This window comes from Quercus lobata, chromosome 8 (assembly GCF_001633185.2).
Source record: "Quercus lobata isolate SW786 chromosome 8, ValleyOak3.0 Primary Assembly, whole genome shotgun sequence".
Lineage (NCBI taxonomy): Eukaryota > Viridiplantae > Streptophyta > Magnoliopsida > Fagales > Fagaceae > Quercus > Quercus lobata.
In genome coordinates, this window is record NC_044911.1 from 60,405,120 (window position 1) to 60,431,011 (window position 25,892).

At 36.8% G+C, this 25,892-nt stretch overlaps 1 protein-coding gene across 1 annotated transcript; it reads left to right on the forward strand.

The window, feature by feature from the left end:
* The first annotated feature begins 12,294 nt into the window (after positions 1-12,294).
* LOC115955352 (cucumisin-like) lies at positions 12,295-18,833 on the forward strand. The gene is made up of 11 exons (XM_031073458.1): positions 12,295-12,424; positions 12,572-12,715; positions 13,306-13,391; positions 14,991-15,085; positions 15,169-15,418; positions 15,679-16,186; positions 16,787-16,890; positions 17,141-17,359; positions 17,453-17,564; positions 17,663-17,876; positions 18,247-18,833. Exons 2-11 carry the CDS (start codon positions 12,620-12,622, stop codon positions 18,765-18,767), a joined length of 2,205 nt encoding a protein of 734 aa, XP_030929318.1. The 5' UTR covers positions 12,295-12,424; positions 12,572-12,619; the 3' UTR covers positions 18,768-18,833.
* Positions 18,834-25,892: the final 7,059 nt, after the last annotated feature.

Genomic DNA, 25,892 nt, shown 5'->3' on the forward strand with positions numbered 1-25,892 from the left:
TTTGGTTTCCCCATAGTTTGAGTCCCGAGGACCATGCAAGACCTTGGGTTCCTGTCAAAGCTTAGAATTTGTTTTTTTGTGCTTGGTTTCCCACAGGCTTGAGTCCGTGGACCATGCAAGAACCTTGGTTTGTCCAAACTTTTGATTTTGATTTTCTCTTTTTGCTTGGTTTTCCCCATAGGTTTGAGTCCAGGACAGCAAGACCTTGTTTGTCCAAAGCTTATGAGATTTTGTTTTGTGCTTGGTTTTCCCCAACAGGCTTTAGTCGTGGACCATGCAAGGCCTTGGTTCTGTCCAAAGCTTTTGATTTTCATCTCTTGTACTTGGTTTCCCCATAGGTTTGAGTCCGAGGACCATGCAAGACCTTGGTTCTGTCCAAAGCTTATGAGATTTGTTTTTTGTGCTTGGTTTCCCCACAGGCTTGAGTCCGTGGACCATGTAAGACCTTGGTTCTGTCCAAAGCTTTTGATTTTCATCTCTTGTACTTGGTTTCCCCATAGGTTTGAGTCCGAGGACCATGCAAGACCTTGGTTCTGTCCAAAGCTTATGAGATTTGTTTTTGTGCTTGGTTTCCCCACAGGCTTGAGTCCGTGGACCATGCAAGGCCTTGGTTCTGTCCAAAACTTTTTGTTTTCATCTCTTGTACTTGGTTTCCCCATAGGTTTGAGTCCGAGGACCATGCAAGACCTTGGTTCTGTCCAAAGCTTATGAGATTTGTTTTTTGTGCTTGGTTTCCCCACAGGCTTGAGTCCGTGGACCATGCAAGACCTTGGTTCTGTCCAAAGTTTTTGATTTTCATCTCTTGTACTTGGTTTCCCCATAGGTTTGAGTCCGAGGACCATGCAAGACCTTGGTTCTGTCCAAAGCTTATGAGATTTGTTTTTTGTGCTTGTTTGTTTTTCGGATGTAAGCCCCTAGATCAGGGCGGGGAGAGTCGGCTTGAGGCCAAGAGCCCCTAGGGCTGCCTACGCCATGGGCGCTGCAAGGCGTAGCCCTTAGCAGAAGTTTATGTCGGAACAACAGCTGCACGTCAAAGGAGACGGAGGAAGCTCCGTGAATTTTTGCTTAGTAGAGAGTTGACTCCACCGCCACCTGCGCCAAGCGCGCATGCTTTCCCACAGACGGCGCCAATTGTAAGGACACGATTCCTGCGCGGCCCAGTGACATTTTTGGGTTCATGCGGGAGAGATCCCTCACAATACGATTTGTAGAGAGTGGGCTTGAAAAGCTTGGGCTTGGTCACGGGGCGATGGTCCGGTCTGGATTTCAGAAAGGTCCCTGTGGAAAATGGACTGGGCCTAAACGTTTAAAGCCCCGCCATGCTGCCACTTCTGAGAATGGGCTCCTCGGACTTGATCCGAGGACCCTTGTGATCCTTTCCGGCTGTCCAACGGAGGACCTTCTCTGTTCTGTGCATGGATCGTTCTGGCGATCTTATTCATGAAGTCTTTCTTTTTTCTCCCCCCTTCTAGATTCACTTACTTCTCCTTTTATACTAGCGTGCATTCGATGTCCTTCGTCCACGTGTAGGGTCAGTCTTTACAAATACTGACATTGGTCCCATCAGTCTAATCCCGGAATTGTTGGGGATGACTTGATAAAGCTGCAGAGTACGGTTCTGTCAGGCATTGGGCCTTATCTAGAAGGGTATTTAGGGTAATCGCCCCAAGGTATTTTGGATTTCCTTACGAATTTATCCCTTTATTCTGGGCGGATTATGGGCCTGCCGAGGACTAGACTGTCCTCGGCTGCCTCCCAAAATTGGTCTGTGCTCTGCGTCATGGAGCTTGGGCCACAGTTCTCCTCGGATTGGGCCCTCGGACTCTCTAAGGGCAAATGGGCCTGGTCCACGAATTGTTGGGCCCCACATATATATATGAAGTAGAAGTAGTGGTGAAGCATGGATGAAACATGAAAGTTGTTTTAAAGGCAAGAGAACTTGGTTATCATCATTCTCAGCAAGAATAAAAAATGTAAAGAGATAACCAAAAAAACAATGATAACAGACCTGCATAATCTCACCCAATATTGACCATAATTATGGGTGTTTGCCATCCTTTTTTTGTTTTCATGGCTCATCAAAATTTACATTTACTTGAAATAAATTTAAATCTATTAGAATAATTTATGGAATTAAGCAAATGTGAGAAACAAATAGAGAACAAAAGCACAAATTAATAGTCAACAACATATCAAAAGTCATAAAAATAAATAAACAACTGCACTACAAGTCTCTCTAAAGAAACTAAATCAAGCAAATACGAATTATTAGATACAGGGGACCAGAGGCATATGCAATAAACTACTTGTAACGCTCTACTTTAATATTTTTCTCGAAATAATTCTTGAATGTAAATAAGCCTGCATTCCTCTTCTCCTCTGCCTCCTTTAACTTTTGCTTTAGCCGAGGTACAACTACAGTCAACACATCTCCTGGATATTTACGTAGGCACCAAACCATCTCAGTACCACATTCTGGATATAACGTCTCAATACACCTCAAATCCGCAGCTATCAAGTGCTCAGCTATCAAGTGTTTTTCCATTCGAATACGCTTCTTCGAATTTGGTTGAATCATCTGCAATGAATGAATCTTCTGCAACAATTCCTCGGCACGCCTAGCCGCAGAACTCAGGGTTGAAATCATCACATCCATCTCAGAAATATCATCTTCATATTGATTCCAAAAAATTTCATCAGGACTTAGTTTCTTCTCTACATATTTGAAATCAGGATTTTCACACTTCACCGTGTTATTCAATACTTGATGTTCAAGTTCTCTACTCCGACTTGCTGGAGCGAAACATTCTTTATCTTTCGGAACCCGATAACTTGGATTGTTACTAATGCTATATAAATCTTCCGCAAAAACATTAAACACTTTCACAAGATCATCAAACTCTTCCTCTTTCTCAGGATCACCCGAAACGGCCGAAGAAGCACGATATTCTTTAAATATATCAGCAATATAACGTTCCAATTGCCACCCATCAATCTCTCCTTTACTATATCTATGAAAGTTTTTCAAAAACCGATCTGTATATGCCTCAGGAGACAAAATCGCTTGTATTTTCTTGAAAAGCGTAAGTCGTCGATAGTACACAAGTGTTTGAGAATAATCAACAAAAGCCTGAAAAGCAGAGAGCAAATCTCGGTGACCCTTTAAAAGATCAGTGACCTGATCGCATAACTCCACTTGGCTCGTTCTGCCCTCGAAGTAATCGTTCATGAAATCCAGGTACTTCTCGTAAACACTATCATCATCGTTGTGTTGAAACTGAACCTGCACGCTGTTGACGAACTTGATTGCTAGGACAAAAAAGGAAGTCGAGGGTTCCATGAAATTGAAAACCTTTTTCTTTCTCGAACGAATAGGAGCGATAGACAGAAGATTTTTGTAGAGATAGATAGCAGGTTTTTTTTTCCTTCTGAGGGTTCAATTTATATCTATTCACCAACTCTTAGAACCCTAACCGACTAGTAAACCCAACAATCCACCAGCAGTACCCGATCCAATCCAATTTTTTTTTTTTTAATTATTATTATTATTATTATTATTAAACACTACCGGTTCAACAGCAATTGATAAATTTGGCAAATATTCTTAAATTAGAGAATATACTAAATCCTAACTCAAAATTTTTTTTTTTTTTTAAATTCAAAACTATGATATGATTAAATCAGACTTCAAAACTATTTAAATAAGAGACATAAATTCAAAATTATTCTAATAATTAAAAAAAAATTCAACTAAAAGAAAAAAAAATTGAAACAAGATACTTATTAGTGGAGTTATTGCTATTGGTACCTTTTATTTGTAGTAATTCTTAGGTACTCTTGAAGTATAATAAATGATGTTCTCTCCTCTTATATGCATGGTGATTAGATATACTCATTAAATTCATAGAGGACCCTACCATGAATGTGAGAATAAAGAGCACCATTTGCTCAGGAGTACCTAAGAATTTTTTATTTGGAAGTTGATATATGGGAAAAAAAATCTTTGCAATATTTTTTATGCTAAAATATTGTGACTGTAAAATTATTTTTTTTCTTCCTTTTTTTTTTGAATTTTGTAAAATCAATATTGTAGGGGCTCGAGCCCAAGTGACCCAGAACGGCCCATATGTAGGGGTTTAGGCTCAAGTGACCCAAAACAGCCCAAGTGACCCAAGGCGGTTCGGGAAACTGAGGTCCACTGTCGTTGGGCCAAGACTAGTTCACTGGTGGATGTGCTAAGGTCTAATTGTAGCGATTGGGAAATATACCACATCGAGACCAGTGCAAACCGATGACCAAGATAATTTTGCAAGTGGATATACTAGGTCGGTAGCCGATCATAGTTAATGCCTTTGGGAAATCCGCTGCCGAACACTATTTGGCATCTAGAACAAGTTTCGAGAGAATCTTCAAAGGATATGACTATTCTGGGGATTAGAGGTAAAAGTGGGATTGCATGGTGTAGTGGGCCTTTTTGGTTAAAGTGGGTTGGGCTGCCTCCTGCGATACTGGGCCTAAGTATTCTGAGTAAGAAAGTTGAGACTGGTCCAACTGCAACTCAATTTGATTTGGCTTGTGCACAAACTATACCTCGTCTGCCAGGAGCATGCTTATGGCGGGTAGAATTGTTTCAGATGAGTTGCAGCAGACAAATATGATAATAACAAGATAAAATAAAATACTTTGACATCTTTATTAAGGTAAACAGATAATCTCTACTTAAGAAAAGATAATCACAGTTTAACAACAATTATTTTATAAGAAAAGTAAGGGAAACAAGTAGGTAGTATATAAGTTGATTGAAAAAGGAAATGAATCAAATTAAATCTAATCCGTAGGACCAAAAACAGAGAGGAAAGAACACCTCTTCTCAAAGTGAATAATCTTTCAGGGAGATCCTGTCGTGGAAATTAATCACTTTGAGGGAAGCGGACCTGAATGGTTGGTACATAAGAGGACTCTTTGTTTTCGACAGAGAGTAGGATTTTGAGAGGGAGAGAGGGAATCAACCTATTGGTGCATGCCTGCCGTTCTAACTCCCTATCTTTTTCTTTCCTTCTCTTCTAATATTCCCCTTTCTTATCTATTTTCTTTCTACTTTTTTTTCTTAATACTTGTTTTCTATTTCCTGATTTTCAAGTTTCCAATACCTTGGTGCTTGTTGTCCTCATTCCGGTACATGGCAAGGGTCTCTTTATAGTGCCTGTCGTGACCGGATTTTATTATTTTAACCCTTAATCACTTTTGTCTGGTTTGGGTATACCTGCCGACCACCACTGGTCCGTCTGTGTGCCACTCCCCATCACCAGACAAAAGAAAACTATTTTGTTTATGTGTTTGCCGTGACACCCTTTCCTGCTATGGTGTGGGTGTCTTCTCTCTCTCTATCTCTTATGGCATGCACCTAGTGGTTCTAGTTCAGTTTTGCTCCTTTGGATGGTATGTCATCCCAATAGGACACTTCTCCCAAAAGAGTCCTAGCAGGAACCTCAAAATAGGTTTTTTTCCCTCTCCCCACTTCCAAACCATGCCTTCTTACCTCTGATCCATGACATCACCATGTCCTGTATTGGCTGGGTAAAGGCTAGTAAGGTCTGGGCCTTGTGCGTGCCACTCTTCCATGTATGTCCAAAATCTGTCTGCTGCTCATGTGTTTGTCGTGGTTGGCTTGCATAGTCTGTCGTGGTTGGCTTGCATAGTCTGTCGTTCATTTTTGACTATTTTCTAGTTCTCCTTTCCTTTATGGCTTGCCCTACTTAGGGGCTAGGCCTTGCTTGACAGTGGGCTTTACTTTTCTTCAGTCCACCCTTTTTCTGCTACCATCTCCTGTCATACCACTCTATCATTCATGCTGCGAAGTTATTTGCCTCAATTCGGCTGGGCCTCTTTGGGCCTATCGTTTATTCTTCTTCCAATGGCCCAATACGGCTAATGGTTCTTTTATTATATCATTGGCAGGCTCCTGTGTCCCATTTGTTTTCCCTTGGGGGTCCCGGGCCCGTTTGCTTTCCTTGGGCTTCCTCAGCCCTTTTCTTAACTTTGCATTCCCATGAGCTTTTACTGAATTCTTTGGGTTTCCTTAGCCCAATTACATTATTTCTCATCCTTGGGGTTCATGGGCTTGCCATCAATCCCTTACTTTCTTTACTTTCATTACTATGGGTCTACTGTAACCCATTCTCACTTTTCCACATCATATACTGCCCATGGTTTGCTTTTTCTCTCTTACTGGACTCCTTTAAGCCCATTTACCTCCTCAAGGCCTATTTGTTCATCTCATGGGCCTGTGATTCATTATTCCTGCCGCTTAGGCTTAATGGGTTTTCTATCCGTTTGCCAACTCTTTTCTATCTGTGTTGCTGGGCCTCTCCCTTCCACTTGGGTTTCCGAAATGGCCATCAACACATGGAAACCAGCTAATGGTAATCATTTCAACCCCACTAAGAGGAGGCTATATAAGGGATTGAAGCACACAAAGCTAGTGGTTGGAAAAATTTGGGAGTGAGAGATAGCAAGGAAAATACAAGGAAACACAGGGGAATGGAGGGAAACAAGAGGAAGGTTTTTGGTGACTGTTGAGGGCCATTTGTGAAAGCCCAGGCAGACAGAAAGAAAGCCTAATAATAAGGGCAACAAAGAATTGACAAAATAGATAACAAAAAACTATTAGGCCCAAGTGGCAGGAATAATGGATCATAGGCCCAACAAATAAATAAATAGGTCTTGAAGAGGTAAGCGGGCTCAAAGAAGCCAGGAAAGAAAGAAATAGCATCCCATAGGCAGTGTATGAGGTAGAAAAGCGAGAAAGGACCGTCGCAGGCCCAAGGCAATGCAAACTAAGAGAGTAAGGGATTTATGGCAGGCCCATGAACCCTAAGGATGAGAATAAGGTTATTGGGTCAGGGAAGTCTAATGAAGTTAGTAAAAAACCCATGGGACTGTGGAATTAAGCAAACGGGCTGAGGAAACCCAAAAAAAGCAATCGGGCCGTGGATGCCCAAAGGGATATAGGAGCCCATAAGTAAAAGCAAAACAGTGCCCATGATAAGCCACTAAGAAAAGGGATAAACGGCTGGCCCAAAAGAGGTTCAGCAGGATTAAGTTATTACGGCAAAAATAAAAGTCCAACGTTGCAAGAAATAAAGAAAATCAAGAGTGGACCAAAGAAATGTAAGGCCTATCATCAGACAAACCCCAGCTCTTGAATGGAGCGGGAAACCAAAGAAAAGCCCACATAAAAGGTCAGAAAACATGGACGGAGAGCCTCCAGATCACGGCAGACGCATGAGCAGCAGGCAGACTCTTTGACATATCTGAAAGGAAAGCACACGCAAGGTCCAGGCACCACCAGCCTGTACCCAACCAATATAGGACATGGTGGGGCCATGGGCCAAAGGTAAGAGGTAAAGGAGGTATGGTTTGGTGGTGGGGAGAGGGGAAAAGATCTATTTTGCCACTCCTGCCTAAGCTCTTTTGGGAGGTACGTCCTGCTGGGATGACAGACCACCCAAAAGAGGCAAGTTTGAGGGGGAACCGTTGGGTGCATGCATTGAGAGTAGAGAGAGAAAGCATTTATACCGTGGCAGGAAAGAAGTGCTACGGTATACTGAGGAACGAAACAAACCTACCTTTGTCTGGCAAGGGTGAATGTCGCACAGACTTGGTGGTCGGTAAGTACGCCTAGACCAGACAAAGACGGTTAAGGGGTAAAGTGGTAAAACATTGATCACGGCAGGCACTATAAAAGGGCCCTTGCCGTGCCCTGAAAAGGGGATCGAAAAATAGAACATTCATGGAGTAAAAAGAAAAATAGAATAAAAAGAAAAGAAAATAGATAAGAAAGAAAACAGAGAAGAAAAGAGAGAAAATTGAGGAAAAAAGAGAGATAGTTCAATGGGCATGCACCAGTAAATCGGTTTCCCTCTCTCCCCTTTCAAATCCTGCTCTCTTCCAAAACGTAACAAGGACTCCTTTCGGGCAATAACTATTCAGGTGCGACTCCCTCAAAGCCATTAATCTCCACGGCAGGATATTTTCCTGGGAGATTATTTGCATTGAGAAGAGGCGTTCTCCCCTCTTTGGCTTTGCTTCAGCAGACTAAATTTAAAACTTGATTTATGCCCATTCTTGATTAGCTCATATTATTTTCTTTCTCCTTTACTTTCTCTGTGAATGATATTATCACAACTGTAATCATGTTTTATAAGTAGGGATTACATAGCCATTTATTTAAATAGTCAGAATACTCTGTTTTGGTTATTGTTATTATATCTGCCTGCCGTAACTCATCTGAAACAGTTCTGCTTGCCGTAAGCCTACTCCTGGCAGACAAGGCATAAGTTTGTGCACAAACCGGCCCAAGTTGAGTTACAATTGGACCGGCCCCAACTCCCTTACTCAGAAAACATTCGGTCCATTACCGCAAGAGGCAGCCCAGCCCAACGCACAATACGCACAAAAGGCCCCTACAGTGACCGTAAATATTGTACATACAACAAATCAACAACCACTAGCGGCTTCACATGCAAGCCAGGGTGGTCATAGGACCACTATAACTTGCAAAAAAATGCATATATATACTTGCCAAAAAAAAATATTCTATGTTAAACTAACCTATTGTGACCACCTTAATAAAAATGTTGAACATCTTGACTTGAGAATTATAAAAAGTTGGGTTCAACAAAAATAAATATAATGCTACATTCACAAACATTTTCACAATACTTTTATAACAAATCCAATGTGGTAAGCTGTTACTAATTCTAATTTGGGCCAAATAATGATATTATTTTTTTACTCACTAATAACAGTTTGTTGCATAAGATTTATTGTAAAAATGTTGTAGAAGTAGCATTGTTCCAAAATTAATTCTACCCCCAAAAATAATCCTTAATCCCTTTTATAAAATTAAAAAGAAAAAGCTTAAATAATGACAATAAATATTAGCCCAAATAACAAAAATATAAACCAAACAAAAACACTACAAGACTAAACAACATCAAGTGATCAAATTATTCAACAAAAATCCTATTATAAAGCAAAAAGATAAAAATTGCTAAATATTCAAATTTTTAGCTCGTTCAACTTATTCAATAAAAATAATTTCTAATTTTATTTTTCACTAAAAAATGGTACCAAGAAAAATATTGTAGTTGTCATTTCTCCTTGATGGTGGAGACAATTATATTCTTTTTGGCTTTGCAGTCGCTACAATTTTGCTTTCCTTAGCGACTCGACTCATAATTGTAGCAAATATTCAAGTTATCACTTTATTAGATTTTGTATGATTTAAATTTCTTAGTAACCACCCTAAAAAAAATTCCTAGAGCCGCCACTGTCAACAACAATAAAATCTTAGTCCCAAAATTTTGGAGTCGGCTATTTTAAAATTAGTGTTGAATGTATTAAAAAAGACAAGCTAGATAGACAGACTGAATAGAATCAAAACTAGACTAATTAATTTTGTATTGGAACATTTACTCCAAAAAAAAATTATTAATCAAATTATTTCCTCCGTTGTAGTTGGATAGATAAATCTTTTGAAGAACTAATTAATCGAATAAAGAGATAAAGATAGAGTCCTATTCCACATGTTAATACCAACAAGAATAAAATTTATAAAAAGAGGAAAATCCACCGACTATATAAATCTTGAGAGTTTTAGTCATTCAATGAGATTATTTGTATTAATCAAACCTATAGAGCAACAAAAAATAACTTCCAACAAGAAGATAACAATGTTTAAAAATAGGGTTTTAAAATAGATAAATATATTTTTTATATATTAAAAAAAGGGAAAACATTGTTAGGATGCGTTTGGAAAGCACGTTTCTAGTTCCACGTCTACGTTTGGCATTTGAAACAGTGGGACCCACAGCTACAGTGCACTGTTCATGAACCAAGTAAAGCACAAAAATGCGTGAATAGTATTCATGAACAGTATTTTACCTTTAAAAAATTTATTTTACTATAATGTTTTTAGTAATAAATTTTTAATTTTTAACAAATAAGTAGTATCTAAATAGATCCTTAATGTTGGTTTTGTTCAGTTCTGTTTCTCGGGTGGGCTTGACAAAAGCTATTAAAGATTTGAAGGCTTTTTAGGGTCAAGTATTCCTTCATTAATGTAAGTAAGCCCATTAATGCTCTTATTTGTAGTTACAACAAGAATGTGTTACCACAAAAGTCTTCAAGAAGAACATTGAATTTAAAGAGGGGTTTTGCTGCACTCGTTAGCATTACCCTTTAAAGAGTTTGGCCCAACTTCAATTCCTTCCTTTACAAAGTCCATTGTTCTCACGTACACTTTGAATGAACAGCATTGATTAGACTGCTCTCTAGGATAGGATAGGAGAATTCTGTAACGTATGCCCTAAGGCAGACGATAGTAAATTTCTTATCTTAATTAGCCTTACCGAAACGGACAACTCATGGGCCAGTATTTTGATTAAAAAAAATTGACAGGTAACATGGATATGCAATGAACTCTCATTATCAACGTTGGCAATTTGTTAAGTATGGAACGTTTACTCGGCTTCCTGTAGACTTTTCTGCTTCAGCTATTCATTGCCTTAGAAAACTTATCTCATTATTTGGTTGGTTTTCGGTGATGTCTCTTTCTGGAGGAAATAATTGCCAAAGTTCCCGTCACAAATCATTGAATGCATTTTTGAATAAATTTTTGTGATTGGTGGTATATCTTTATAATTCTCATGTTATAAATTTTATAATATCTCTAGCTTTTTTTGTAAGCCTCATGTCACTAATCACATTCATTAGAACACCAGTTTGTAGTGAAATTTGTTATAACTTTAGCATTTTCTCAACAACAAAAAAATCACATAAAAAAGTAAAAAGAATGGATTTAAAAAAAAAATATTATATGAAATACTAGTAAAATATTATTTAAGTGATAACATAAAAGCCCCATTTGAAGATTTCGTCTTAGGCCTCCAAAACATTTGGGCCAGCCCTTGTTGTGACTGGGTTGGGCAAAATTCGAAAACATGCAACTGAATGATGAAGAAGATTGAGAATGAATGGAATTAATGTGGAACTATGAGCGTTTGGTTTGCATGCATGATGTTAGATTGTAATGTAATATTAGATACTTGTAATATTTGATTCATGTGATCACATTACACTAATATAACATTATTATGTTTGGATCATTAGTGCGTCTCGGTGTTAAAATCCTTTTTTTAAAAAAATATGTTGATAACTTGTTATGAAATTTTTTTAGTGCTTATCTAATTTTCCATTATCTAGTTATCTATAGTGATATTGAAGCCTAAAATCAGGAGGTGAGATTCAAAATATAGATATCAAACACCGCAAATAATGTTATTAGTTATTATTATTGGGCTAACACAATTTTCGGTGCATAAATTTGGATTTAAAGTCACCTACTACAGAGAGTAGACAATACTGCGATCTGATGCTGAACCTATTGGATGAAGTATTATCTATGGTCCCCACTCCACTTCCCCATCCATTATTTAGATTCCTTTAGACATTGGTTCCTCGATCAATAAATACTGTGGTCGTTCTTGTATAGGCAAGGCCTTCCTTGAACTAATCGCCTCTACAATTTTTCTTTAAAAAAAAAAAAAAAAAAAAAAAAAAAAAAAAGAAAAGAAAAAGGAAAGCATGTAAATTGGTAAACAGATTACTTTCTTTCCCCTAAAAAGGATTAATCAAGAATAAATATTTTGAGTGCTTTTCCAAATAATATCTTTACAAGATTTTTGTAGAGTTTACAAAAATTCAAAAAAAAAATATAGGTAAAATTCAACTTAATTATGAAAATTTAATATGTAGCTCATAAAAAAATATGAATCTAGCAGTATTTATTTTTATATGTGCTAATTATTATTTTATAATTAAAGTTAAAGTTAACGTTGCTTATTTGTCTTACACAATTTCATTTTTATTGAGGCTGTATATCTAAATATCTAATCGTGGAATGCAGTTGGATCAACTTTTTGCTTAAAGTTATATATAAAAAAAAAAAGGTACAATTGTAGATTTGAAAAATGAGATTTAAAAAAAATTATAATATATAAACAAATCAACTAAACGGTTAAAAGAAAAAAAAAAAAAAAAATTCAAATTCACACTTATTTTTAGTTTTATAGAGAATTAATTACTGCTGCTTTGCCTTAAGAATCTTGGGAAGATTTGAATGTTGGGACATATACGGGGCCACTTAGTACAAAGACACCCAAGATATTTTGTCAATTTGAAGCCCAAGCTCTCCAACAAGAAACTACACCCTGTCCTCTTCGGCTCTATCTACCTCCCCCAAATGGCCATATCCCATTCTCATATTCTTCTGATCATGATCACTTGGCTGGCTATGTCACTATTACATCTTCTTCACACCATTGGCAGCCACTATTTCCATTTTCCACTATAAATCAAGGTAAAACTTTTGGTTTTCCTTATTTTCTTGGAGCCATAACTATACTTGATCTCTATGAATAATACATTAGGATTAACTAGAGTTAGTTACAATTAATGGTGTCTTGAAGGGACTGAAGTTTCAATTGAGCTGAAACCTTTTTTGCAGGTAATATTTATAACAGGCTAGCCAGGTTTATAGCTACTTGACCCTCCAATGGCAGGCATAACGTCAAGTCTTTCAATGCTGCTCCTTCTCAGCTTCGCCTCCATTTTGCTTATTGGTCGCTCAACTTCTCAGAAGGACCGAAAGGCAAATATTTCTATCGCTGATCTCTTATTTTATTTTATATCTTTTTGAGAGGAGGGAGGAGGGGAGTGAGTACGTGTTTGGATAGGCGTTTCATGGCTGCATTTGCGTGTGAATAGTGCATTAAATCTCATTAACAGTGCATTAAAGTAAATGAATAGTATTTTGTGAGTGTAAACAGTAATCAAAAATTATTTTTTTATTATTTTCAGCTTTCAGCAAAATAAGCGGTATCCAAACGTATGAGCTTTTCAACTTAATTTACATTTTCATCAATTATGGTATAGCATGTGTTTAATTTTTTAGTTATTTTTGGGAGGGGGGGGGGGGAGGGGAGAGAGCTTGCCAGCTTAATTTACAGTTCCATCAATTGACGTATGATATGTATTTGATTTTTTTTTTTTTTTTTAAATTGTGATTACCTTATAAAGAAAAATATAATGGTCATGTAATAGTAGATTGCAATTAGTAAAGAATAAAGTTGAATATTCAGAATGTGACAAAAGATATATTCAGGCACTACTTAAATGCCTTTATTTTCTACCTAACCGACTTTAATGTTCTTCTTACGATATGATATATTGTGCATACAGGCTTATATTGTGTATATGGGTAATAAGAGGGACGAGGTTTCCACATCATCCCTTTACACAAGCATGTTACAAGATGTCATTGGCAGGTTATAAAATTTAAGTAGAATAATGGCTTCAATTTCTTAGTTATAACAAGCTTTTGACAATTTTCACAATAATAAGTTTTTGTCATGTTATATTTAATATTAATCTCACATATAGTATTTATATGGCATATTTTTGTCACGTTTGTGGTTTCACATCCTTATATTATTATTTAGGAGAAATTACATTTCACCATTTTAAATTATGTCCTAGATTATACTTTGCACCATAAACTATTCGTATGCACAGTTTGCACCCTAAACTATAACCCTTGTTATACTTTGCACCCCAACATTAATTTTACCGATAAGTCGGATAGAAATATGAAGCATGTGACTTGCACATGTGCATTGCTTGATTGAGACAAACATAAAAGACCAAAAATCCCATCTTCCCAATCAATTTAAAACTTTTTTTTTTTCATCTCTTTCCAATGCGTATCAGCCCCTCTCCCCAGATCAAAATCCCTACAACCCTAAATCCCCAAAGCAAAATCATCTTTGGCACCACCATTATTCCACCACCACGATGAAATCCCTAAAACTATGTTCGTGTTCTATATAAATCTTTATAATAGGAGGTAGAATCAACAAAATCCATTGCAAAGTTGAAGATTGTTGTTGGTCACCATGCCATTAGAAATGCTGGATATCACAGTGATACAAAGGAACTTACAAAGTGGCTTGGTGGATGTGAAAAGGTCAAGTGGGATTCACATAAGCAATTAAGATTTTAAAAAACCTAAAACATGTAGGTAATGTTCCATTTAAAATGAGATGCATAAACCATTTAAGGACCAATTTCAATTTTCATGGCTATAACAAGTGCTAACCAGAACAGCAAGTGAACAAAGTATAGTTCCCCATAAAGGTCCAAATCCAAAATCTAATCCAATTACACAACACAATTTAGAGATCTTGAGAAGACAGACCCAATTTTGTTCCCATCTCCTTGTGTAAACTACAGTCTAAAATTTTTTATATTCTTTATGAATCTATGGTGGTGTTGAGAGAAAGAAGAAAAAAAAAAGTTTTTAATTGATTGGGGAGAGGGGTTTTTTGGTCTTTTACGTTTGTCCCATTTAAGCAAGTCACATACTTCATATTTCCATCCATTTAACGGTGAAACTAACGTTGAGTTGCAAAGTGTGACGTCAAGGGTCATAATTTAGAGGGCCAACTGTACATCCGAATAGTTTACGGTGCAAAGTGTAATCTAGGACATATATAGTTTAAAGTGATAAAGTGTACTTTTCCCTAGTCTTCATATCCTTATATTGATATTATGTATAAAATTCTATTATCAAAGTTGCAAAAAGTTTGAAACACTATATACCTCAGTTAAAATTCCATTTTCACTATCATTTTATGTTTTGATAAAATATTAATCTTAAACAATGTATTTTATGTTATACAGGTTAATTTTTCATTAGCTATTTATTATCAATTTCAATGATTTTAGTAATTTTTTATTATTAATCCATTAGATTGCACGAGTTATTTTTTATTTTTTATTTTTAAGTTAACCAGGTCTCAATTACATTAGAAAAAAATATATGGATAAAGTTATTAACTTGTCAAAATGCCTATGCTTGCTTTCAGCCATATTGGTCCAATATCTTTACTCTATAGCTACAAAAGGAGTTTTCATGGATTTGTGGTGGAGCTAACCGAGCAAGAAGCTCAAAAAATGGCCGGTGGGTGAACCTGATCCTGATTCCCACTCCCCTCCTTAATAACAAAGGATTCACAACAAATTATTGTAATAATGAATATGTAGGAATGGATGGCGTAGTGTCGGTGTTCCCTAACCAAAAGAAAGAGCTCCATACAACAAGGTCATGGGACTTTCTTGGCCTTCCAATTCCAAAGCAAGTGGATGGAAAAACTATTGAAAGCAACATCATCATAGGAGTCTTTGACTCTGGAATTTGGCCGGAGTCTGATAGCTTTAATGACAAGGGATTTGGTCCACCACCTAGCAAATGGAAGGGAAAGTGCCAAGCCTCAACTAATTTCACTTGCAACAAGTATATCTTTATCATCTAACTAATGTGTTTTGTATTAGATTCTATGAAACATGCACGATATTTAATTTTTTCACAATTTTTTTAATAATTAATGACACGACCTATTATGATTAGTACTTGATAAAAGTGGTGTCGATAGTAATCTTACATGAAAATGTTAAAAAATGTTCAAATTACAAAAAGTCATGTCAGGAATTATATCAAAGGCATACAATTTAGTCAAAAAGTTCAAATAACAAATGTGGTTACAATCAATGCAGTAAAATCATTGGAGCAAGATATTACCGTGGCAATAAACTTTTTGAAAAAGAAGATATTCAATCTCCAAGAGATTCAGATGGCCATGGGACACATGTCGCATCAATAGCAGCTGGGAACTTAGTTAACATGGCAAGCGTACAAGGCCTTGGCTTGGGAACAGCACGAGGAGGGTTTCCATCAGCACGAATTGCTGTGTACAAAGTATGTTTTGGTGGCTGTTATGATGCAGACATTCTTGCAGCATTTGATGATGCCATTGCTGATGGGGTAGACATTATATCTGTATCACTTGGTGGATCTGCTAAGAGCTATTTTACAGATGTAGTTGCCATTGGTGCCTTTCATGCTATGAGAAATGGAATATTGACATCAACTTCTATTGGTAATGGGGGTCCAAATTTGGGAACCATCTCAAACTTCTCCCCGTGGTCTCTTTCTGTGGCTGCAAGCACCATAGACCGAAAGTTCTACACCGAGGTCCGATTAGGTAACAACAAGATCTATGAGGTAATTAATATGTCTAGCCCTTGTGTTGGAATAAAAATCATTTATCCTACTTTTACTATTTCACTTCATCAACTATATAATTCCATGCTTATTTATTTTCGATTAATTGTAAACTTAAAAAGTTATTTTCTAAGGAGTAAAAAATAAGATATGTGATAAATTGTGATTCAAAGTGGAATCTAGGAATTTTTTATTTTTTATATTTTGTTCTTTGAAAAATAATGACAATAATAAAATGCTAATACATAAGGAAATATCCTATATTACACACTATATTCTATTTTATACTTCACCAATTGTAGTTTGCCACACATTCTTGGTTTTGCTTGTAAAATAACAATTTTGTTTTGGAGAAACAACATAACAAAAATTTAAGATTGAAAAAATACAAACACACATTATATAGACTATAAAGTAATTAATAGAATATAAAGTGAAACACTTTGTCACTCAAAGTGAGATATAGTGTCATATTCAATTTTAAAGTGCTGAGCTAACCATTTCCTTATTCGTTAATCGTGTCAAATTGCACGTGTAAAGACTATGGCATAAAATTAAAACTGCATACTAATTTGAATAATTTCTTTACTTCATGTGTAGGGAATTTCAATTAATACATTTGATCTCAAGAATAAAACGTATCCAATAATCTATGGTGGAGATGCACCAAACAAGAAAGCAAATGTTGACTCATCCATTTCCAGGTAAGTAGGTAACTGAAAAATAATAAGAAAGTTCAAATAATCTTTAACTATTTTTTGATGTACTTATAGACAAAAGGAACATGTTTAACCATTTGAAAAGCTGTGCATACACAAATCTATGAAACTAGCAGGTGAAATAACTTCAAAAGAGTACTATCAATTGAAACTTTTTTATATTTTAAATAAAAACATACAGAGTTCAAATCCCAAATGGTAGTTAAAAAAAAATGGACTTACTGTAAAAATGCAGGTATTGCGACGATGATACATTAGACAAAAAATTGGTGAAAGGTAAAATTGTACTTTGTGATGTTGAGACTGAAGGGACTGGGCAACTCTCAGCCGGTGCAGTAGGTACTGTGATGCAAGGCCGACGCCCTAGTTCTGCTTCTTTTGCGTTCCCATTGCCTGCAGCTTACGTTAGTTTGGAGGATGGTGGCAACGTTTACTCCTACATGAATTCGACAAGGTATATATATATTAAGCTAAAACACCTTTGACAATTAAGGACTTCACAACTCACAACACATACTAATCCTAATGAAGATGCACAATTTTACAGAAGCCCAACTGCGACTATCCTTAAGACTAATGAACGTAAAGATCCATATGCTCCTTACGTAGCTGAATTCTCATCTAGAGGTCCCAATCCAGCTTCACATAACATTCTCAAGGTAATTTCTAATAATCACTTTTTTTTTTTTTTTTTTAACATTTGAACCCTCGTATTATTTGAGTAATTCTAGAGACACAAAATTTTATGTTGTTTTAGCCTGATTTAGCTGCTCCTGGAGTCGAGATTGTAGCTGCATGGTCTCCAATTTCCCCGATTTCCGATGTCAGTTCTGATAAGAGAGCATTCTCATATAATATAATCTCAGGGACATCAATGTCTTGCCCTCATGGTTCAGGGGCGGCGGCCTACATCAAATCCCTCCATCCAACATGGTCACCTGCAGCTATCAAATCTGCTCTTATGACGACTGGTAATAGTTATATTCAATTCCGAATCTTAGTAATTTTAAGGCCAAACTAATTAGTTTGTTCCAAACTTAAGTGTATAAGTGATTGTCTTTTGTCTTTAAAATTTAAAGCGGTCTCCTTTTGTCCCTAACATGTCTAAGGGAATGATGATGTGTTAGTTTTTAGTTTGGTCATGTCATCATTTCATTAGAAAGATTTGATGGTTATTGAAGAACAAAAAATATTACTCTAAGTGTGTTAGGAATTAAAAGCGATAACTTTAAACTTTAGGAACTAAAATAGTTGATAAACTAAAGTTTAAGAATCAATATTGTATTTTATCCTCATTTTATTTAAACCAAAACCATGACCAATTTGGTGTATTACTTGTAGCTGTCCCCATGAGTCCTGAAGAGAGCTCAGGAGCTGAATTTGCATATGGTGCAGGCAATATTAATCCACATAAAAGTGCAAATCCTGGTTTAATATATGATATTGATGCACTTGACTACATAGCTTTTTTGTGTGGACAAGGATATAGTACAAAGTTATTACAAGCTGTTACTGGAGACAGTAGTAGTTGTACCAAAGGTACTAATGGAAAAGTTTTTGATCTAAACTATCCTTCATTTGCTCTATCCACATCATCCTCAAATTCTATAAGTCATGTTTTCAATCGAACAGTCACCAATGTTGGAACATCAACATCTACATACAAAGCTAAAGTAAGTGCCCCACCTGGACTTAGTATCAAAGTGAACCCTAGTGTTCTATCATTTACATGTCTTGGTCAAAAGCTATCGTTTACACTTACTATTGAAGGAACAATAGATAGACAGATAGTCTCTGCTTCTTTAATCTGGGATGATGTTACATTTCAAGTGAGGAGCCCCATTGTTGTGTACGCATTTTGACATTCTATATATGGAACATGTATTACCAATATTAATAAAGCAAAAGCTTTGGTTTCAAAAATAAAATTAATAATGTGGGTTCCATTTTAATTGGTAAAGTCTCTGATGGTTGTATAAGAGACCTGGGGTTTAATTTTCGTTTGCACAAAAATTGATTGGTGTCATGGTCTGATGATAAAGAGCTATCATCAGGAGCGGACGCCATATATTGAAATTCTCTAAAAAATAAATAAAATTAATAATAAAGCAAAAGCTTTGAAGTAATATGCTCATAAAGAAGGATGGCGGCAGCGATGAAATTACACCACAAAAAATGGTTGTAAGCCTTTGCTTCTTGATTGTAATTAACTGTAGTGCCCCCATTAAAGATTGTCTTTCTGATATGTAATCAGGGTCAACTTGATACAATTTGAGACCAAAGATAATGGTGTATTAATCTTATTTCTCAAAAAAAAAAAAAAATTGATATGTATGTTAAAGTTAACAACATATTCGTAACAAAGAAAAATCGTCGAATAAAATATATAACTTGATTAGTTTTATATAAAGAATCAAATACTTTGGTTTATCTATAAACTTTAACAAAAAAGAGATATAGTTTTAGTTTTTATTTTGTAAAATGAGTTTTGATTTACCTTGAATAAACTGATACATGATGAAAGAAAAAAATTGAAATCTAATTTCCAAATATGATTTTGGTGTAGAGAGAGAGAGCGAGAGAGAGAGATTATTTGTTGGGGGACCATATAAGATATTAGATGACTAATATTGACAACTATTATGTGCAGGATAGATACTATTATAAATACTAGTTGGGGCAGCACGTGCCTGCCATTATACTTAATAGTCACATAAAGTCAAATATAGAACCTATTATCAGCTTGTGTCTATAATATAAATTCCAATTTAGATCAAAAACCCACTTCTACAATCAAATCCTAATTAAAGAAGACACATATATTCTATGTCATGAAACAATGTACTTTTCAATGCCATCAAAACATTGAACATTATCAAAATTCAAAACATCATAAAGAATTTATAAACAATGATCTTTCTCTGACTTTTTATACTCTTAATCTCATTTGCTGATCCACACTTTCTACTCTATCAAAGGTTTAGGCTCTTAAGTATCTGCAGTGTTAAGCCATAAAACCTTCATGAATTGGCACTTCCACCGTAGCACATTAGGTGACCACCTATTAAAGGAATGAATGTTGTTTACTACACCCTACATACAATACAAACAAAACAAAATTGAAAAATATATTAAAACATTTCTCCTTACATATGTTAGGACATATGTATTTCACATGTTAAGAACATATGTCATGATTTTATGTAATTGGCTTATCCTTTGACAAAATGCACTTTACTTGTATTTGGGTAGATTTAAGATGTGTTTAAATACTTCAAGAAACCATGTTTCAAGATCAAGTATTGAAGCCTTCAAATCTGTCCAAGAAAACAAGTTCATTGTGCAAAATCATTAAAGCTCGACAGCTGTATCTATCGAGCTTAAGGAAGCTATTCTACATTCAGTGTTCTCGACAGCTGCTCGACAGCTGCTCGATACCTCCTATCTGTCGAGGTTTAAGATTCTCAGAATTCCAATATGATTTTCTTGGGATCCGTGAATTTGTCTTTGGGCTTTCTTTTCTCCTAACCCTAGACATATAAAAAGATCAGTTTAAGGGCCGTCAAACTATTCACAAGTTGCACAAGTATTGAACAAACTCTGTTCAAGCAAATTGTGACAGGAGACGAAGTTCTTGCCCTAGTTCATCTCTTTCACTTGAAGAAATTGCTGTGTATGTGCATCGTAGAATTTTGTGACCAAGCATCTTTTTGATCTTCATCGTGTGGATGAACTGAAGAACTTTGCAACCAACAACCTTCTTAGTTGGTGATTGAAGTCGCGTACTGGGATCCGCACAATTGGTTAGTCACGTACTTGGGAGTCGTGCATTGAAAGGAGAACTGTCACTATAGAACAAGTCCAATTGGGTATTAGGGTAAGGGTTCAACTGTAGGTTGGTAAAGTACTTGGGATTCCTTTACTTGTAACTGCTTGTTGTGATAATAGTGGAGTTTCGGGAATGGTGACCTGAAAATCACTTGGTGGGGTTTTTGCCGTTAGGTTTTCCACATTCGTAAACAAATCACCGTGTTATTTATTTTTCGCTGCATAATTAGTTTATTGGTAATTTGTTTGTGGTACCACGCATTTGCATGATAAATTGATTAATTAATAACTTGACTAATTACTTAATTAATTTCTATCACAAGGGGTCATTCAGTTTGTGGCCTAGTAAGTGGTATCAGAGCAGGTACACTCTGATTAAGGTTTAATCTTTGCTGTGTTGATCCATTGACCTCTGTTTGTCATGAATAGAAGACAGTCATTAATCATACCTCATTTATTTGATGGCACTAACTATGCATACTGAAAAGTACGTATGAGAGCTTTCTTGTAGTCTTTAGATGAGAAAGTGTGGCAAGCTATGGAGATAGGCTGGACTAAGCCTACAGAAGTGCCAGCCGACTGGGATGATGCCAAGATTAAGGTGGCAAACTTCAACAGCAGAGTACTGAATGCATTGTTCAGTGCAGTCACCAATGAGGAGTTCAAGAAGATATCCTCAATTGAAACTACCAAGGAGGCTTGGACCATTCTCCAGACAACCTATAAGGGTACTAAGGCTGTCAAAGACTCAAAGTTTCAAAGGCTCATTATAAGCTTTGAAGAGATAAAGATGGAGGAGGATGAGTCATTCGATGAGTTCTATGCCAAGCTAAAGGACATAGTAAACTCAGCCTTCAATCTTGGGGAAACCATTCCTGAACCCAACATTGTGAGGAAAGTGCTCAGATCTCTACCCGAGAGATTCCATGCCAAGATTACAGTAATAGAGGAATCAAAGGATATTGACGAGATTCCTCTGACTGAGCTGGTTGGAAACTTGCAAACCTACGAGTTAGGGTTGACAAGAATAGGCAAGTCGGGTAAAAGCAAGAGTATGGCACTGAAGGCCAAGAGCAGTGAAACAGATGAATCTTCTGATGATGAAGATTCCAAGATGAAGTCCTACATCACCAGGCAGTTCAAGAAGTTTATGAAGAACGCCAATGGAAAGGGTTTTGACAAGGATCGTAGGCAATCCAGTTCTTCTCAGTTTAAAGGCCAAGACAAAGGGAAGAAGGATGCTAAGAAAGGTGGTCAGTACACTGTTCCAGCAGGACCTAAGTGCTTTGGGTGTCAAGGCTTCGGTCACATGAAGCATGAGTGTCCTACATATTTCGAGAGCATTAGGAAAAGCAAGACACTTGCTGTTACCCTGAGTGACACCGAGCCTGAGGATAATTCCGACAATGATGATGACGGAATCTTGAATGCCTTCACTGCCATTGTTGATCCTACTGATGGGATTGTTGAAGAAGAGGAATTGGTGAAATCTAAGTTTGAGAAAATGGATGATCAAGATGACATCCATACAGCATATGAGAAGCTATACAAGCTTTCTGAGAAGCATGAGAAACTGTATAGGCTAACCACTAAAAAGCTCAGTGATGTGGAACTTGACCGTGAGGAGCTTTCCACAAAGTTTGATGAGGCTAATCAGATTATTGGGGCACTGAGGTTTGAGAAAAATTTCTTAGCTGAGAAGACCAAGAAGATTGAAGTAAAGCTATGTCAAGTCAGAGCTCAACTGGAGAGGACTTCAAGCGCTAAGCTGGATGAGATGCTAAGCATTCAGAAATCTGCTTCAGATCAAACAGGTTTAGGGTATGGACTTTCTTCCTCTAATACTGCTTCTTCTAATACTACTGTTTTTGTTCCTTTTGCTAATAATGTTAAAACTGAGAACAATGAGATTACATCTGAATTAGCTAGTGAGAACATAGATAAGGGTAAATCTATCTTAGGAGCACCCCCTAAGCTTGAGAAGAAAGATGTTAAAAACCCTAGGGCTAAGAAGGCTAACTCTCAAAAGCCTAAACAAAAGAAACAGCATCTCTATCATCATTGTGGAGCTGCCAGTCATACTCGACCAAATTGCTACAAGTGGCTTGCCACTCAACAGAACAATGGCATGATAGCATCTGGGAACCATAATCAACTTCAATCCTCTCTTGCTCCCCTTGGAGATCTTCTCAATGCTCTTATGTTCATTTCAAACTTGAACGATTTTAATTCTTCCCCTTCACTGCCGGTTCAAGTATTTGCTAGACGAAAAGGTTCTTCCAAGGTATGGAAGGAAAAGAGTTCCAAGTGATGTCGTCACTTTTCTCTCTCTCTTCTTGTTTTTGTGTGTGCATTACTTATGTGTTTTGCTTTCAAGTTTTGAGTCAGTCTAGTTTTTATGCTTTGTTTGTTTAACATGTTTTTTGTTTTGTTATTTTTCTGTTTTGCTTTGTTTTGTTTTTCATATAAAAATATTAAAAAAAAATGAAAAATCAGAAAAATACAAAAACAGTGTGTGTTTTATGTACATTGGTACTTGTGTACCCTGAATAGCCATTGAAATAAAGTCTTCTAAATTTTGTATCATTTGTAGCTTAAATGAGCATCTCTATACACAACTAAGCAAGTGAGCTTTGTGACTCATGTTTGTTATGAGTAAGATTAAGTTATCTCTTATACTTAACACTCATATCACTCTTTTTGACGGGAAGGACTAGAAAATCCTAAGAGAAAGACATAAATAACCATCTCACCACTGTTGCCCGCCAATCATAATATGACACATGTATGCTTCGGCATAGCAAAAGTGCAGTGTCAATGACATTTGTGTGCTTAGACATAGCAAAATTGGAATGTCAAATATCATTGGGTATTTCTTTTCTCTCTCTAATGTGCCCATGCATGATATGCTTAAAAGAAAAATATACAAAGAAGATTAAAAGCAAAAAGATCAAAAAATGCTCTAAATATGATTGCAAGCGTGTATTCTAGGAGATGTGGGAGTTATAAGATGTACCTTGAAGGTGATAGTCCCCATCAAGCAGTTATGATTGTGTGTAAGTTAAAGGGATTTTCTCGTATCTCAAATCGTCATAACATGTATACACTTATGCAATCTTGCGATGTTTTTCACACACAACACGCAATATTCTTTGCTATTCTTGATACATGTGCAGGTACAATGTGATTTGACCATCACTAGGTTTTACATGTGTTAATGTATGCGCACTAAACTGTTTTGACTTGTTTTTAAAATATAAAATTGGTTAGACTTGTTTAGTGTGTGTGTGTGTTTTTGAAGATCCATGCGCTTAAAATTTTAATTGAGAGATGATTTTAAGAGATTAATATGTTGATTGGATCACTGGTTGAGTTGCATGTTGGATTGCATTCATGTCTGTGTTTTTCACATCTTGAAAAACTATTTTTAAAAAGCTTGCTCGACACCTCCTCGATAGCTAGCTATCTGTCGAGCTTTCTAAGCTTTTTCTTATCGCAATCTCGCTAGCACCTCGACACCTGATGGATCGATCGAGCTTCTGTTCTTGATTCTGAAGTGTTGTTCCTCGATACCTCCTCGACACCTCAGCTGTCAACGAGCTTTTTCTCGACACCTCCTCGACAGATACCTCGATACCTCTCGATACCTGCATCTATCAAGATTTAATGGCAGCATTATATAAGCCCACTGTGTGATCTGAAACTCATTTCCTTCGATCTCTCTCTCGATACTTCTCTGTTTTCTCTCCCAAAACACTCTCATCTCACTCCAATCTTGGTTCCTCAAGGATTCTTCAAGTTTTTTCAATTTTTTCTTTACTTGGTAAGCTTCTAATCCTTTCACATTCATGCATTTCATGTTTTGAAACCTAGATTTTGGGATTTTTGAAAAATTTTAGGGGTTTTCAAAATTGATGAGTTTTTATTGAAATTTTGGGATGGGTTTTCACTTAAATGTGTTTAAAACCCCATACATTGCATCACATTAGCATTATAATGATATTGTCATGCATTTAGATGTGTGCTATCTGTTTGTGTGCTGATAGGTTTGGATTGGGCTGAGCCCATGATGCAATTTCTTTTGCATGTCACATGTTCATGCATTTCCCATGCATACGTACTCTTTTTCAATATACTTGTTATATTTGATTTTGCTTGGGACTTTTCTGATTGTCATTCTTTCTCTCCCTCTCTGTTAGTTTACGTTAGTCGTGTCTATGGCACCTAAGTGTAAATCCACTCCAGCCCAGAACCCTCTTCATTCCAGCGCTCCTTTGTCCTCTAATCAGACTCTGACTCATATTTGATTCCGTGATGATAATGCCTTTAAAACAATTTCAGAGAACTTTTCTAGACGAGGCATTCATTCGGAACGCCAAGTCATTCTGACGGACTTTGCTGACACCGACCTTCCCTCTGTCATTCACAATAGGGGATAGGAGTCACTATGTGATGTCCCGGTCACCTGTCCTCTCGTGCTTATCCAGGAGTTTTACTCCAACATGCACAGGATTGATCGTTCAGTACCTCTTTTCTTCACTCGCATTCGAGGTACGCGCATTCCTATTACACCGCAACTTGTTGTGAATGTGCTTCGGGTCCCTAGGATAGAGTTTCCTAACTATCCTAGTTGTGAGCGTCTGAGGACTGTGTCTAGGGATGAGCTCATGTCTGCTTTCTGTGAGCGCCCTTCTACTTAAGGTGAGCGTCTGTTTACACCATGTCGACCTTTTGCTAAAGGTCCTAGATTCATGAACATGGTGATGACCTTTGTTTTACATCCACTCTTTCACTATAACTCCATTCCAGAGCCTCGTGCTCGATTTTTGTTGTCGCTTCTTGAGCATCTTACTATATATTTTCCTTCTCATTTCATTCTATCTATTATAGATGTTCATCTAGATTCGACGTCCCGTGATAAGCTCATCTTTCCTTCTGCTATCACGAGGATCTTACGCCATTTTTCTGTTCCTTTGCCCTCTTCCAACCATTTCACCGTCATGTGTGTCATAGATTACGCTACCGTTAAACGTAGCGAGGCCCAGCTTCGATCGCGGCAGTCGGATTCAACTGCTCCTCCCGCCTGTTCAGCTCCATCCCTTTTTTGCTCCATCCACATCTACTCCTCCTTCTTCTTTAGGCGATGTGACTTTAGAAGA

Excerpts from the sequence above, each read along its gene's own strand:
- LOC115955352 (XM_031073458.1), top strand. The coding sequence starts at position 12,620 with ATGGCAGGCATAACGTCAAGTCTTTCAATGCTGCTCCTTCTCAGCTTC. Across the intron at positions 16,187-16,786 it reads GTAACAACAAGATCTATGAG|GGAATTTCAATTAATACATT; the intron begins GTAATTAATATG and ends CTTCATGTGTAG. Across the intron at positions 17,877-18,246 it reads ATCTGCTCTTATGACGACTG|CTGTCCCCATGAGTCCTGAA; the intron begins GTAATAGTTATA and ends TATTACTTGTAG.